The sequence below is a fragment of the Tachysurus vachellii genome, chromosome 1 (assembly GCF_030014155.1).
Source record: "Tachysurus vachellii isolate PV-2020 chromosome 1, HZAU_Pvac_v1, whole genome shotgun sequence".
Taxonomy (NCBI): Eukaryota; Metazoa; Chordata; class Actinopteri; order Siluriformes; family Bagridae; genus Tachysurus; species Tachysurus vachellii.
The window spans coordinates 14,023,451-14,040,478 of NC_083460.1; the positions used below are offsets into that span (position 1 = coordinate 14,023,451).

Genomic DNA, 17,028 nt, shown 5'->3' on the forward strand with positions numbered 1-17,028 from the left:
TTCTGCATTTAAATGAAAAAAAAGGATTTTATGGTCTGGTGAGCTGTTCAGGTGATGTAAGTAAAGTAACAGATTAGATAATGGTTAAATATTAACCTGCTGCTTTATGAGTAATTATATATTCTCTCAAACACAATACAATGCAACCCTGTGATTATCATAGGGTTAGTCTTGCAAAAGTATTCACCCCCTTGAAGTTCTTCAAATTTTGTAGCGTTACATCCTAAAAATGATATATAGCTTTTATATGATTTTATATATCACTATTTCAACATAAAAACATCAATTTCTGGGGAAAAAAAGACAAGGTGCATTATGTTAAACAATAATATCAGCAAGTGTACAAACAATATTTTGGATATTGACCATATTTTAATTATTATCACAATGTATCCATCATTATCATTTCTAAATATTGCGCATACCATATTATATTTATTAATTCATGTTCATCATTTATACGGTTAAAATACGTTAATTAAAAAAAAAAAAAGAACAACTAACTAATTCATTCATGAAGTCCAGGGACTCTAATGTACGATTAATAGAATAATTGTTCCAGGGAATCTCCAGAAGATGGCAGTAATTAACACAAACGCACAATACAGTGGACCTACGGCCACCGTACTGTATCCAAACCTGAGAGCTAGCAGATTAGCTCATTCAAGTGCGCAGTAAGTGACACTTCTAAACACACATTTATATTAACATACGAGTTCTTATATAGTTTAATTTATAATATTAATAACATTACCGCATGAGCCCATACGTGTTATTGTGCGTGTCAATGTCACTGTGTGTGTTGTTTGCTGTTTTGCTACCTGAAAACAAAGCAGGCTAGTATAGCTATCTGTTTATTAACAAACCTACACGATAATGCTGTTGGTTACTCGGGTTGTGAAAGATCATATCATCTGAAAACCTTAATTAAATTGCGTAAAATCTAGAAACGCGTTAGAAAATTTAAAAGCCACCAAGTACTGAGAGTCGATTCCATAAAAGAGTCGATTCTCTGATTCTGTGCTTTGATGAGAACTGAGAATCGACTCTAAAGATTCTGTAAACACGTAGAACCTGAAAAGAGTCGATTCTGTCAACAGCTTCGGAGTCGATTATTCACGACTGTTTTTGAGCACGAAAAAAAGTATGTGAATCCGTTATCAGGATAGATACATTCGTTCATAAAATAAAACACAATTCAGGGCATTCAGGAAATAATAATAATAATCGTTCGAATTTTTCACTAGACATTTTTCCTGTTGAAAAATGCGTTGTTGAATCGACTCTCCAAAATCGACTCCAGAACATCTCGGCTAACACTTCATTCTGTGCTGTGATTGGTTAGTGTATCGCTATAAGCCAATAAAAACGCAGGTTTGTGGAAATACGGAAGTGAAAGTCATGTCAACACTGCTTTCACTTTCCGTTTTGTCAGAAAACAAGTATTCGGAATCTATTGAACTTACTACTTGTTTTTAAATACTAGCATTATTCATTTAAACAGAATAATCATGTAAACAAAATACGTCGAGGCATCTGGATTTACGAGATCAAATGAAATTGCCTTAATCTCGAGGTAGTTTATTTCCTTATTAAAGAACTTTTAGTCTTTTGTACATTTTCTATGTTGTGATCAATAATTAGTAGTTTTGTCTATGAAATACTTTATATTTATCAGTGGAATACACTTATTTTAAGGTATTAATTGTTGTATTGAAGCTCATAATAATGTCCTTCATGACAGCTCCACCTCTGACGTCATAGCTCTTCAGTAAACATACACTGAATGTGGGGTGTGTGAGAAATCTCAGCTGTGTCTGTTTGCTTTTTTTGTGGTGGTTTCCCTTTCAGACGATGACGCTGTCAGAACAGTTTGAGGAAGTCAGGAGCCGGGCCGAGGAGTGCTTATCTAGACCTGGTTCTACTCAGGACATCAGGAACGCAGTGTCTGCTGTGGCCAACATCTCTCTGCCACCTTCAGCTAAATATCGCTTTATTGCTGCAGAGACCATGCTGGTAGAAAACAGTGCTGGAAGCAACAAGACAGAGGTGAAAATTTTATAGAAGGATAGTGTAGATTTGGGAGTCAAAACTTTTAGTGCCTTATTTTACTTATTTATTTATTTATTTATTGATTGATTGATTGATTGATTGATTGATTGATTGATTTTTCTAGGCAATAGCATCACTTCAGAAACTGTCCACAGCGCTCAACATCCTGGAGAAGTACGGCTCCAACCTGACCAGTCCAAACCGGCCAAAGTTCTGGCGTACGGTGAAACACAACAACCCCGTGTTCAAGGCCACGGTGGACGCTATTCACGTGAGTGACACCGAACACTACACTCTATCTATCTATGTTACCTTTTGTTATAAGTGAGATAATAACAATACTAAATTAATTAGTAAATTAAAGAATTGTCTTTATAATAATTTAAATTATTATGGATTTGATCAACTCATATCTCCAAAACCGTTATTTTTCAGGAAATTAAAAAAATGCTGTACCTTATCTGCAGTGCACAGGATTTAGTCCGCGTTGCAGTGGATTGTCTTGCGCTAAATTCCTGTCCTCAGACAAGCACCAGAACTAGCGGGGGTCAAGATTTTTTTTTCTTTGAGCCCAGTGTTTTGAAGACATTACCTCAGAAGACGTGTTGATTCGTTGCGACTCGTATTAAGGAGAAATATGCCGTGAATCTCTCCCGTGGAGTGAGGAAGAGGTGGACAGTTGAAGTGTCCAATGGAGTTATGAGATTTGCGCTCAAGCTATTTTCAAGACTTTAGATTGGTTAATAACTTGTAAAAATAACAGACCCACGTGGGGACTGACCAATAGCATCGATATGTGAAAAAATATGAAATTGACCAAATTTGGACATACGAGGTTTCCGCCCGACAGCGACGATATATAACTTCTATATGTTTAATTTGAATTCATGTATAATTATTAATTATTATAATATAGCTTTAGATATTACTTTAATTTCAGGCCCCAAAAAAACTAAAAACAACCTACCTAAAAAAATTAATTTAATTAAAAAATATCATTAAAAATATATTTTAAAATTTTTGCAATATTTGATATCTATCTATATTCTATGATTTTAATATCAAATACATTATAAATAAATAAATAAAATAAATAAATATTAATAGATTTTCAATGAAATATTTCTGAGAAAACAAAACAAAAAAAAAAAATAAAATCTTATAATACACAAAAGATGCACCAACGAGGAGCCTACAAGGAGAAGAGCTGTGTTATTGAATGAGCTTTCTCTCTTAGGGTGGGCGGGCCGTCTTGTGCCTTTATGGCTACACCAATCAGCAGATGGATGGTCTGAGCTTTCCAGATGACATCACAGAGCCGGATGTCACCAAAGTGGCATCAGTGACACTGGAGGTCATGAGTCTGCGTATAGAGTTGGATATGCTTATCAAGGTCGGTGCAGTGCGTTATAATAATAATAATAATAATAATAATAATAATAATAATAATAATAATAATGTTTGTGTGTGCATGCAGGACACCCATCCTCACCCAGAGTTCTTTGAGAGAATCATCCCGTCTCTCACTCAGAAGGTATTTAAGCATGTATACACTTTTTTTAATCCCAATACACTGTCAGATTCTCGATTCTGACTTCTCAGAAGGAGGTTGATGGAAGGTTTATTTTCTATAACAGCAGCCAAGATAGTAGTGCTGCTGCACACCACAGGTTTTTATCAATGTTCTTTATTTATTTGTATAGCACTTTTAACAATAGACAATGTCTCAAAGCAGAGTATCTTACTCTGATATGGGATCATTTCCATACTAACAGCTCATTCGTAGGGACTTGTACGTCTGTTGATACGGTAAGAAGATGTTTATTTGATGTTCAGCGCTTTGTAACAATCAGAGGTAAAGCTGTAATCGATACAGAGGAGGATTTTTTTCAGTCTTATTAACGTTATGAAAGAGAATAGAATGAAAGTAAATATGGATGTGAAGTGATTACAGTGTGTGTCGCTTTAACAGGATGACGATAACGGACTGAGCTCAGATGCTGTGGAGATACCTCCGTCCAGTGAGAGGCTGTGGGAAAAAGTCTCTCTGCCCACTCTGTCCACAGGCCCCCTGTCCGTCTCCACCATCACACCCCCCAAGCCAACAGGTGAGCTGTCACACACATGACCACAGCAGATCACAATCTAACAGCATCAACACATTTCACAAAAAATCAACCTTTACTATTAAGGGTGTGCAGGAATATATACCACATCATGCAAACAACATAAAGTTTAAGGAAAACAATGAACTCACTCCAGCTCTTTGTCCTCCACAGCTGTCTGTGAAGAGAACTGCAGCATATGTGGGATCTTGCGTGTGGCATTCCACTGCACCACGTGCTCCCAGCGTCTGTGTGTAGAATGCGACCAACTTTACCACACGCACCCCGCTCGTGCCAAACACACCAGAGTCCCTGTGGTGGCCCCCAGAACCGTCAAAACACTCAGGTGGGAATTGCATTTATATGTGCTATTCACTGTTAGATTGCAGAGCAATACATCTTTCAAATTTTAAAAGTATCATAGATAGATAGATAGCTAGATACAGTGATACAGTACCTCGAGATACGAGTTTACTTTGTTCCGTGACCTTGCTCGTATCTCAAATTGCTCGTATCTCAAAGCAATTTTCCCCATTTAAATTAATTGAAATCCCTTTAATCCGTTCCAGCTCGCAAAATTCTTTTTTTTTTTCGTTTTGAATATGAAAAATGTACAGTACCTGTATTTATAAATGACAAATATTGTATAAAAACATACAGTAATAAAAGAGAATGTTAAAAAAAAAAAAAATGGTTTTACTTTAAGGAAGATGCGCACGGAGGTTGAGGGAGGAGTAAACAGGCGGAGGAGTTAGGAGGAATTACACTTTAACTTTCGTTCACTTACTCGCTACTGTACACTCTTAATGCTACTTTACACTTAAATGGAACTTAACTAAACTTCATTTAGAGCGCGGAGAGCAGCAACTAGAAAATAGAATAAACTCCCCGTATAACAGAACCATTAATCATGCATAGAGTTAAAAAAAGGAAAGGAAAATAATAAATGGATAAATAGATAATTAAATAATTAGAGAGAGAGAGGGAGAGAGAGAGAGAAAAATATGTGGAGATTTATGACGTAAACTGGTACAGCGAACACAGGTTCCGGCATGGTGGAGTCGGGGTTGGAGGAGGGAGTTTAAATCGCAGCACTAAAAGCGGCTCAATGAATGTGAATTTAAATGGTCGGGTAATATGGACCGGATTGGTGCGCGTTGTGGACAGCTGATTAACAGCTGATGCACGCTTGACGACGTGGCCTGCCAGAACTAACGCGATGCTTTATTTCTCTTAACTTAACTGAACTTAATTGCTACAATTTTTGCATTCTTTACATTATCTTTACATTAATTTTGCTTAATTTTCTTCATCGCTTTTCTCTTCACTTGTTTTTGCATTTTTTGTCACTCTTTCCTCACTAACATCTGCCGCTCGTTTTAATAAACACCTGTCCGGTCGGCATATCAGATGCGGTGTAGTCGCACAAGTTCAAATTCTTTAACGGATCCAGCGCTTAAAACGGACCGAAAATTACGGATCCGCAGATGGTCGGCACCTCACGCAGCGCCTTTGCGACTCTCCATAGGAAACGATTGACTTCCGGTTTATCGGCCGTCGTTTGTCGTGTGCAGTGGAAAGGCGGCTTTAACCGAGTGAGACGCGGGAGGCTGAGGCGGGGGAAACAGAGCACACGTGGTTGTTGGGGATCTTTGTTTCGGCGGCGGCGGCAGCTCGGATGCTCGTATCTCAAAAATATGCTCGTATCTCAAGCCAAAAATATGGTCAAATCACGGCTCGTATCTCAAAAAATATGTATGTCAAAGCATTCGTATCTCGTGGTATCACTGTGGAATAGACATCTAAACACCTTTTTGACTTAAGGTCTTTAAACGATTTAGATTCAAGGAGTCCATTCTCTGGGAGTCGGTTCACCAGGAATCGATTCATCTGGAGTCGATTCACCTGGACTACCCGGGAAGTCAATTCCCATGCATTCCATTCTCAGGGAGTCGATTTCCAATTAATCAAATCCTAGTGTCTATTCTGCATGATCATTTCTTCTATTTCACTACATAATACAAAAAACCCATATAATAATTATAATTGGATATAATTGTAATTTAATTTAATAAATATAATTTTATACTATAATTTTATATATGTTTTATTTTTTGTTTAACAGTGTGATAATGTATAGTTGGCTGTTTGTCAACACTGAAGTACGTTAAATACCACTGTGTATTTTGGACAAATAAAAAATTGCACAAAGACACAGAACAAATAAATATTTAAAAGCTTTTCTGAAATACATTGACACTTCTAGGTCAATTGACAGGAAGCTCAGAATTATAACAAGACTAAGAACATTTTTTAGTGATCATGACTAAAGTGTTATATGAGTGAAATTGCTAAAAGATCAAAGAATATTGATTAAAATTTGATCTGCATAGATTTGATTATATGATTATATTTAGAAACTAATTTAGAAATAATATTGTGGTTGTTAGAGCATTCTTCAGCTACCATTAGAGATATCTTCAGCTACGAATTTCCAAACAAAGTCAAAACAAAGGTTTAGTAGATTACTAGTTACACAGTAAAAGCTAAGTGTCCATGGTTTAGTCTTCTGCTCACACTCTTATTGCTTTCCTCGCAGCACGTCTCTGGCCTCGTGGAATTGTTCGTACTGCACGACGGTGAACACAATGCAGCAGGTGTTGTGTAATACCTGCGAGCGCCCTCGTCTGGCCGCAGCTGCCCCGGTCATACAGGACGATCCTCCACAGCCGTCTACAATTACAGGTCAGTAGACATGGTGTGCATCAGTTGTCATGTCGCTCTACCTTTGCATGGAACTCACTTTCCTTGTGTTTTTTTTTAATCAGAGTGGCAGTGTAAGAGCTGCACAGTGGTGAACTCCGGCAGCAGTATTCTGTGCGAGGTGTGTGAGCGCCCCCGTCTGGCCACACGCCCTCCTGTGACGCCTTCTCGACCCACGCTGTCTCCAGCAGGACTTTTCGACACAGGGCAGGTACTCGCTCGCTGACTCACTGCAACACCATTTGAATTCTGAGAGATTGGTTAGATTCAGATTTTGCTCAGGTTCGGATGGGCAGAGTTTAAGTTTAATGTGATCAGACATATGAAAATTGTACCAGCCTTGTGTACTTCCAGGAAACAAGACGTCCAGCCAAACCAAACCTTTATAATTTCTACAGCTTCAATACAATCAATCAGTATACTACAGTCTGAGCCATCATGGCACAAAAACATTGATTGATTGACAGGCATTATTGGCTCCTCCTTTCTTGACCCTCAGCTATCTATCTAAACCACAATGAGACTATATTTTAACCTCACAATGTTGTAACTCTGAGTCAAATTATAGTCGTGACTTCTGTTTCATCTTTCTAACAAATTCAATCCCACTTCGACTGACTGCTTCTTTTGGCTCAAAATATCTATTATCCATTCACAAACATAAGCAAGCGTGCAAACTATATTTGTAATGTGAAGAGACACCTGCTAAGCAGCCATCTGTGTGAATTTATGTCTTCCTGTTGCTTCTTTTTTCCCCCATGTTTCTCTGTGCTGTGTTTCAGTGGATCTGCCAATTCTGCACTTACGCCAACCAAACTCCATCACCCCGATGTGAAATGTGTGACCTGGTAAGATCAGACCCCGCCCCATCGCCTTCTAAACCCCTCCCAACTTCCCAGATTAAGGATGTGACGCCGAAAAGTCCTCCAGTGGAGGATCCGGATTTAAAGAGGCAGAAGTTAATGCGGGAGGAGGGACTTAAACTGATCAAGCTGATTCGAGTATGTAACAGTTAACATAGCAAATTTTTAGTAACGTTGTAGCTAGTTTCTTTATGTTTATTTGGGTTTTTTTCCTCAGGAAGGCGAGGTGAAGGGTGTGAGCCCCGAGGAGATATATACGAGTCTGCGGGTTTCGGGCGGCATGAGCGGGACACCATGTGATTGGCTGAAGACGGAGTTGCCGCACAGGCTGGATGAGATCTGCGCCATGGCAGCCTCGTTCCAGCATGAGCCCAAACCTCTCCAGACAACAGCCGCACAACACGGCGAGGTCCAGAAGATCTCTGTGCCTTTATCCAGAGCCGAGGCCAAGCAGGCCTGGCTCGCAGCATGTGGCAACAGTGAGAAAGCGGCGAGGCAGGCACTCAGGGACCGCATCGCTAGGGTGGGTTTCAGGATACAGAGCTAATATGGTGTCATGTGAGTAACAGTAAAAAAAAATCATTAGAATCTGCCATTTTCAGCTCGTACCCCTGGATAACCATGTAAGCTGCACTTCATATGAGAATTATACAAGCAGTGAAACTCTTTTCGTCTTGCTGTTAACACCCTAACATTGATTGTTTTCCTATAACAGCTTGCCACGAAGTGTTCTGTTCCCCTCACACTACATCAATTCGCCAAAAACAACTTTGTAATTAATTCAACAACAACAGTGCAGTATGTTTTTATCCATTTATTTTTGTGAAACATTCCGCCAAGCCACTCTATTCCTTTGACTGTCAGAAGACAGAAAGCTCAAGTATATAAACTAATAAATGAGCTGTTACCATGGAAACAATACTATATAAGAACAAACTTTATTTCTTCTGACCTTCCTTCTTTCCTTCCTTTGTTTCTTTCTTTCTTTTTTGGCACAAAAAAAAATCATTTTTTGGATTGCTAATAAGCTCCACCCACGCATCTAATCTGTGTGTGTGTCAGGTGAAGGAGCTAGCCTCTCTCGGCTTCCCCGACTCTCGCGCCTGTGAGGAGGCTTTGAGGCAGAGCGGTGGTGAGGTGAGAGGTGCCCTGGTGCTCCTACAGCGTCCCCTGCTGGAGCCTTTTCACAAGCGCATGTGGAGCGACGAACCCGAACCCACCATCGACATCGACCACCCCGACAAACAGGTTCGAAATTACAAATTACAACTCGAATTCAATCACAGATTACAGTTCAGATATTCATCCCATTTTAGCTGCATATATGAGCCAGATTTTAATTACATTAACTATTAGCAACATTTACACGAGTGTAGTCCAGAATTCAAGAGGTGTAGGTAACTATAATGTTTAAAATTTCTGTGTGTGTGTTTTAGCGTGTGTGTCGTCAACTCCTCGCCATGTACAATCTGCCCAGTTGGGGGCGCTGTGAGCTAGCTCTGTCTCTGTTGCGTGACCCTGGTGCCCCCTACACGCTGGAGGACGTGGTACAGGCTGTGCGTGAGTCACATGACCGTGACTTTATCCGTCGTGTGTTGGCGAAAGAGTGTCCTATATGCCTGTCCTTGTTTCCCCACAGCAAGGTATCTCTCACACACACACAAACACACAGAGAGTTATTAGCTTGCCTTTTTACTTTCCTCCTCCTCCTCCTCTTCCTCCTCCTCAGATGCAGTCTCTGACGTCGTGTCAGTGCTCCGTTTGCTGCGAGTGTTTTAAGCAGCACTTCACCATCGCCGTGAGAGACAAACACATCAGGGACATGGTGTGTCCTGTGTGCTCCGAACCTGACATCAACGACCCCGAGCACCTCAACAGCTACTTCTCCACTCTGGACATCCAGGTACGGAGACAGATGTCTCCGAGGATCTAAGTTTCTGTCTCACTAGTAGAAATTCAGTTCTGTTGAGATTTAGTTTGAACACAAACGCAGTCTGCTGTAAATTCTGATCAAAGCAATTTCATTATTATAACTTTGAGGGTGTTTCTTTATCATTGTGCACGTGTGTGTGTGTGTTTGTGTGTGTTTGTGTGTTTGCATACATCAAGCTGAGGGAATGCCTGGAGCAGGAGGTCTATGATCTTTTCCATAAGAAGCTGACTGAACAAGCTCTCATCAAAGACCCAAAGTTCCTCTGGTGCAGCCATGTGAGTACTACACACACACACACACACACATACACACACACACACACACACACACACACACACACACATACGCACACACAGGGAAAAGAAAGAAAGTGATGAGTGACTGCGAAAAGAAAGAAAGAACAGAGTCAGAAAGAAAGAAAGGAAGAAAAAAGAAAGAAAGAACAGAGTTTTAGTGAAAGAAAGAAAGAAAGAAAGAAAGAAAGAACAGAATTTTAGTGAAAAAAAGAAAGAAAGAAAGAAAGAAAGAAAGAAAGAAAGAACAAATAGAGTTTTAGTGAAGAAATAAAGAAAGAACAGAGTCAGAAAGAAAGAAAGGAAGAAAAAAGAAAGAAAGAACAGAGTTTTAGTGAAAGAAAGAACAGAGTTTTAGTGAAGAAATAAAGAAAGAACAGAGTCAGAAAGAAAGAAAGGAAGAAAAAAGAAAGAAAGAACAGAGTTTTAGTGAAAGAAAGAAAGAACAGAGTCAGAAAGAAAGAAAGAAAGAAAGAAAGAAAGAAAGAAAGAAAGAAAGAAAGAACAAAATTTTAGTGAAAGAAAGAAAGAAAGAAAGAACGAACAGAGTTTTAGTGAAGAAATAAAGAAATAAAGAAAGAAAGAAAGAAAGAAAGAAAGAAAGAAAGAAAGAAAGAAAGAACAATGTTTTAGTCAAGAAATAAAGAAAGAACAGAGTCAGAAAGAAAGAAAGAAAGAAAGAAAGAAAGAAAGAAAGAAAGAAAGAAAGAACAGAGTTTTAGTCAAGAAATAAAGAAAGAACAGAGTCAGAAAGAAAGAAAGAAAGAAAGAAAGAAAGAAAAAAGATAGAAAGGAAGAACAGAGTTTTAGTGAAGAAATAAAGAAAGAACAGAGTCAGAAAGAAAGAAAGAAAGAAAGAAAGAAAGAAAGAAATAACAACGTTTTAGTGAAAGAAAGAAAGAAAGAAAAAGAAAGAAAGAAAGAAAGAAAGAGCAACGTTTTAGTGAAGAAATGAAAGAACAGAGTTAGAAAGAAAGAAAGAACAGTGTTAGAAAAAACGAAAGAAAGAACAGAGTTTTAGTGAAAGAAATAAAGAAAGAACAGAGTCAGAAAGAAAGAAAGAAAAAAGAAAGAAAGAAAGAAAGAAAGAAAGAAAGGAAGAAAAAAGAAAGGAAGAACAGAGTTTTAGTGAAAGAAAGAAAGAAAGAAAGAAAGAAAGAAAGAAAGAAAGAAAAAGAACAGTGTTATTAAAAGAAAGAATGAATGAAAGAGAAAGTTTCAGCTACAGATAGTAACTAAAGATCTTCATGGAGGTTTCTCTTTAACATAGCAAGTTGTGTTTGTTTTGTCTTACTGACTTAAAGTAAAAGGAAAAAAAAGAAAAAAAACAGTATTGATGTTGGCTATAAATAAGTGAGAACAGGATTAAACAAATTAAACATATAGTGCTGTGTTTATTTTTGTTTACCTACATTAAGTGGAGTGGGTTTGCTAAGTGAGGGACTCGTGCGGGCACTCGTGTGGGCACTCCTGTAGGGACTCGTGCGGGCACTCGTGTGGGCACTCCTGTAGGGACTCGTGTGGGGACTCGTGTGGGCACTCCTGTAGGGACTCGTGCGGGGACTCGTGTGGGCACTCCTGTAGGGACTCGTGCGGGGACTCGTGTGGGCACTCCTGTAGGGACTCGTGCGGGCACTCGTGTGGGCACTCCTGTAGGGACTCGTGCGGGCACTCGTGTGGGCACTCCTGTAGGGACTCGTGTGGGGACTCGTGTGGGCACTCCTGTAGGGACTCGTGTGGGGACTCGTGTGGGCACTCCTGTAGGGACTCGTGTGGGGACTCGTGTGGGCACTCCTGTAGGGACTCGTGTGGGCACTCCTGTAGGGACTCGTGTGGGGACTCGTGTGGGGACTCGTGTGGGGACTCGTGCGGGGACTCGTGTGGGCACTCGTGCGGGGACTCGTGTGGGCACTCGTGCGGGGACTCCTGTGGAGACTCGTGCGGGGACTCATGTATGAACTCGTGTAGGGACTTGTGTGGAGACCCATGTGAGGACTCATGTGGGGTTCTGCTTAAGCACACTGCTCATGTAGTCGGTTCTAAAGCTGCACTTCAAAGCAGTTGTAACACAAGTTAAAGTGACCTTCACAGTGCTGAGTCCTGAGAACAGAAGAGCTTATTTCCTCCTGCAGATTCATCTCTCTCTCTCTCTCTCTCTCTCTCTCTCTCTCTCTCTCTCTCTCTCTCTCTCTCTCTCTCTCTCTCTGTTCTCGTCACAGTGCTCATACGGTTTCATCTACGATGGAGATCAGCTCAAGGTCACCTGTCTGCAGTGCCGGAACAGCTTCTGCGCTCAGTGCAAAAAACCTGTGAGTAGTACAGCAAAATGGGAGCACACACACACACACACACACACACACACACACTCCCTACTTACTCTGTGTGTGCACACAGTGGGAGGCTCAGCATGCTGGCCTGTCATGTGAACAGTTCCAGTTGTGGAAGCGTGAGAACGATCCAGAATATCAGCGCCAGGGTTTGGCTGGTTACCTGCGTGACAATGGAATCAGTGAGTCATCATCATCTTCATCGTCATCATCATTATTGTCATCACACCCCTCGAGGCTCTGTTCTAATCTAGCGTTAATGAAGCTAACAGCAGGATCAGTAGCACAAATAGCCCCATCCTGATAACCCCTCTGATAGAACATGGTCCAAACAGAACACTATCAGAGCACGACCTTTTACTGTCTTTTAACTAACAGCACAGAGCAGGAGGAAGAAACATGTGGGTGGGACACTTGGAGGGTGATAGGGGGCGTTTAGTTGGTAGTTGGGGCAGCAGGAGCACTAGGACCCTGCAGACACTGGATACTGACACGAGGCTAGGCTACTATTATTACTCTTATTATTACTCTTATTATAGCCATTGTATCTATAACCAGTGAATCTGTGATACATGTATCTCTCTCTCTCTCTCTCTCTCTCTCTCTCTCTCTCTCTCTCTCTCTCTCTCTCTCTCTCTCTCTCTCTCTCTCTCTCTCTCTCTCTCTCTCTCTCTCTCTCTCTCTCTCTCTCTCTCTCTCTCTCTCTCTCTCTCTCTCTCTCTCTCTCTCTCTCTCTCTCTCTCTCTCTCTAGCATGTCCTAACTGCAGGTTTCAGTATGCTCTGGCTCGTGGAGGCTGTATGCACTTCAGCTGCTCTCAGTGTCGCTATCAGTTCTGCAGTGGATGCAACAACCCCTTCCACACGGTGAGTTCTCCTGACCACATTCTCCTCAGCATGTTCTCCTCAGCACGTTCTCCTCAGCACGTTCTCCTGACCATGTTCTCCTCAGCACGTTCTCCTCAGCATGTTCTCCTCAGCATGTTCTCCTGACCATGTTCTCCTGGCCATGTTCTCCTGACTATGCTCTCCTCAGCATGTTCTCCTGACCATGTTCTCCTGACCATGTTCTCCTGACCATGTTCTCCTCAGCATGTGCTCCTGACTATGCTCTCCTCAGCATGTTCTCCTGACCATGTTCTCCTGACCATGTTCTCCTCAATGTGTTTTCCTAAACACACTCTCCTCCTCAACATATTCTCCTCAAAATGTTCTCCATGTTCTCCTCGCTCAATTTGTGTGTGTGTGTTGTTGTTGTTACAGACCTGTGCGGTGCCTCAGTGCAGTGTGACTGGTCTTCATGCTCATCACCCCAGAGACTGCCTGTTTTACCTGCGTGACTGGGAACCAGCCAGACTGCAGGCCTTACTACAGGTAACACACACACACACACACACCAGATCCACTACACCAAAATATTCTTGTCCACCTTATTACCCATACAGTATTTATGCACGCTTACAGGATAAAGCAGAAGCAGGATGAAGAAAAGGCACACACATTGTCCTCCCACACACACACACACACACACACACACACACACTGCACATGAAGATCCCAGGCTGTGTTGTTCTCACGTCTTGTTCTCACAGTTCTATATGCAGGAGCTTTATTCTCAGCTTTTTTGTTTGTCTTTTTGCAGAAATGTGTAGTGGCCTTTAACACTGATGTTCCTCCAGGAACACAAACAGGTCTGTCACTGCAAGAACACACACACACACACACACACACTCTTCTCTCTCAACACGTGCCTTATCTTGTTTGTTTATGATATCTTCCATATATAATGTGTTAGTCACTCAGCATGTGTGTGTGTGTGTGTGTGTGTGTACTGAAAGTCTGAGTTAAAGTCTGATCAGTCCTCCTGACTCAGAACTGAACACGAGTCTGTACAAGAACCGCGAAAACAAACACACCTACGCCTTGACACACTTCCATTCACACATTTATCCACTGCCACACACACACACACACACACACACACACACACACACACAAACAGCTCCTGTACATGTAATGCTTTCTTTATTCTCTCTCTTTTTCACTACCTATTTTTCTTTGTCTTGCTTACTTTTTTATTTATTTATCTACATTTATTTATTTATTCCTCTATCTATCTATCTATCTATCTATCTATCTATCTATCTATCTATCTATCTATCTATCTATCTATCTATCTTTTGATTTAATATAGCATATTTCACATATTTTCTTTCTTTCCCTCCCAAACTTTTTCTTTGTTTCCTTCTTCCTTCCTTCCTTTCTGTCCTTCCTTTCTCCTTTACTTTTTTCCTACCTTCCTCCCATTTTTCCTTCCTTCCATCCATCCATCCATCCATCCTTCCTTCCATCTTTTACCTATTGTTTCTTTTTTTGGCCTCACACAGTTTTTTCCACCTCCTCCACCTTTTATTTTTGATAAATGTTACAGTCAGCTCCTTTCTGTGTGTGTGTGTGTGTGTGTGTGTGTATTAGGTGTGTGTGGTGTGATCGAGCAGAAGGATGACGGTACCCGTCAGACAGACTCGGCGTGTGGAGCTCAGACTCAGCCCGGACAGGCGGGACTCTGCGAGTGAGCAACTTCTACACCTTAAACCTTTTTGTTAAATGTCATCACGTAGCAGTTAATATTTCAGCATCACGGCAACCGCTGAGGATTATTGAAATATTTTCAGTACCAAATCCACCATTTCTCAGTGTGAAGCTTGATTAATTACACTCCGGTGACCTGTACACCTAAAGACCCCGGTGACCTTTTTGTTTTAGGAAACACTACCGCGAGTACCTGGTGAGTCTCATCAACGGCCACTCCATCGACCCTGCCCCTCTGTTCGAAGCCAATGAGCTGCTCCTGGCCTGCAGGAGATACCAAGTGGAGCTCATTCAGGGGGAGGCAGAGGATGACAGGATGTACTACACCCGACTGCTCAAGGTGCATTTAGAACTCGGTCTCATCCGAACACCTTCGCTGTAAAATAAATTCCCCGTTTCAGATTTCTTTTCATCTGCATTGTAATTACAGGTTAAAAACACTATAGAAATAAAATTCTATTCTCCTAATAGCTGATTATTAAACCCAATTTCTAGCTATTGTTGGGACATTTTGCAGATTTTAAGCTTGGAATGTCTAGAAGTAGGTTTAATAATCATAATATTCACTTTGGTTATATTCAAGCTGTTCGATATGAAGAAGGAGAAGAAGAAGAAGCAGCATGTAATGCGTTTTGTCGTCTCTTGTGTGCAGAAACTAATGGACGAGGTTCCTCTGGGTGATAAAGTCCCACGCAAGAAGTGAAGAACGATTTTCACCCGGATTTTACCTCGACTTTTATCATCTACGTGCATACACACTGCTCTGCCAACCCATCTTCAGCGCAGTGGCGAGCGTGGAATATTTTTAAAAATGTTTTTAGAGATCACGGATGACGGATTTTAAAGCAGCATTTTTTTTTCAGACAATCTCTCTCTCTCTCTCTCTCTCTCTCTCTCTCTGTGGGTTCAGAAATGGTTACGGTTTGAAGTTCTGCTATTTCTCATCGATTCACTGATTATTACATGATGTCTATGCTAAAGTGATGCTTTTGCCCCCACATAAATGTCTATTTAAATAATCTATTAAAGCTACGGTAAACAAAATCATGCTCTGTTGTCTTTTAGCGCTTATGAGACTTCTTAAACACACTTTTTTCCTCAGATGAACATTTAAAAGATATATAAGCGATTGAAAAGATGCCGGCTCAGGTTTTATTATTTACATTTACACCATTTAGCAGATGCCATTATCCAGAGTGGCTTTCTTTTTTCAATTTATACAACCGAGCAATTGAGGGTTAAGGGCCTTGCTAAGGGACCCAGCAAGGGCAGCCTGGTGGACCTGGGATTCAAACCCATGACCTTCTAATCAGTGGTCTAACACCTTAACCACTGAGCTACCACATCCCCTTATCATCTTTCCCTTTTCTGACACCTCAAATATTGACAGATAACCACGATAATGATCCCATTTCTTTTTCTTTTTTATTTCATCCTAAATATTTGTCCTGTATAAGAATAAAAATTTAGCCTGTTCAAGAATAAGACAATGTCTAGAAATATAGGTTTAATTATCAGATATTGGTTATTTACTTTATTCTAATCTTATATATTTAGAAATACTATAAATAATAAATTACTAATAAACTAATAAATTTGAGCGTATATCAGGATCATTTTTTATTTGCATAGATTTCTTTATTTGTGTGCCATGTGGGAGCGACATGAAGGCACACACTCATCACACTCGCCTGTCATCGCTAACTGGAAGACAGAAATAGCTTCAAACCCCCTGGCTGCTGCACCACGTAGGTTCGAGTAGTATTTTGTTTTGTGGCGAAAGATCCTCTGATGACTAGGACAAAAGAGAAAAAAAAAAGCACTTTCTTCTCTGGTGGGTTTTTCTATGGTTTATAAAATGAAGTGTGTGTGTTATCAGGAGTGTGTGTGTTTTTTAAAAAAAAAAAAACACACATTATAAATAAAAGCCTGATGCTCATTCACTTTGTGCTTGGCTAGTGTGTGTGTGTGTGTTTGTGTGTGTGGAGTCGGTGTAAACACTGATTAACGAAACTACTTTAATCCACCTTTATGTTCCTAAGTTCATGGCTTCCATTTTGACATTTACGTTTTCAACGTGAGAGAAATCAATTTCCTGAACT

At 40.5% G+C, this 17,028-nt stretch overlaps 1 protein-coding gene across 2 annotated transcripts; it reads left to right on the forward strand.

The window, feature by feature from the left end:
• The first annotated feature begins 572 nt into the window (after nt 1–572).
• LOC132848084 (E3 ubiquitin-protein ligase RNF31) lies at nt 573–15,970 on the forward strand. 2 transcript variants are annotated; one of them, XM_060873596.1, is made up of 23 exons: nt 573–674; nt 1,852–2,049; nt 2,177–2,323; nt 3,290–3,445; nt 3,530–3,586; nt 4,025–4,160; nt 4,332–4,503; nt 6,757–6,902; nt 6,986–7,131; nt 7,703–7,921; nt 8,001–8,306; nt 8,846–9,031; nt 9,220–9,426; nt 9,513–9,686; nt 9,893–9,991; nt 12,229–12,318; nt 12,404–12,518; nt 13,089–13,201; nt 13,598–13,708; nt 13,977–14,025; nt 14,810–14,906; nt 15,101–15,266; nt 15,579–15,970. In XM_060873596.1, exons 2-23 carry the CDS (start codon nt 1,855–1,857, stop codon nt 15,627–15,629), a joined length of 3,138 nt encoding a protein of 1,045 aa, XP_060729579.1. In that variant the 5' UTR covers nt 573–674; nt 1,852–1,854; the 3' UTR covers nt 15,630–15,970. The 2 variants fall into 2 exon arrangements, with proteins under 2 accessions (XP_060729579.1, XP_060729573.1); XM_060873590.1 differs by lacking the exon at nt 573–674 and adding an exon at nt 1,407–1,576.
• The last annotated feature ends 1,058 nt before the right edge of the window (nt 15,971–17,028 follow it).

What these genes read in the sequence shown, in the direction of transcription:
- LOC132848084 (XM_060873596.1), top strand. Translation starts at nt 1,855, where the DNA reads ATGACGCTGTCAGAACAGTTTGAGGAAGTCAGGAGCCGGGCCGAGGAG. An exon ending in TCAGGGACCGCATCGCTAGG is followed by an intron (nt 8,307 to 8,845) that starts GTGGGTTTCAGG and finishes TGTGTGTGTCAG; the next exon opens with GTGAAGGAGCTAGCCTCTCT. An exon ending in CCTTGTTTCCCCACAGCAAG is followed by an intron (nt 9,427 to 9,512) that starts GTATCTCTCACA and finishes CCTCCTCCTCAG; the next exon opens with ATGCAGTCTCTGACGTCGTG.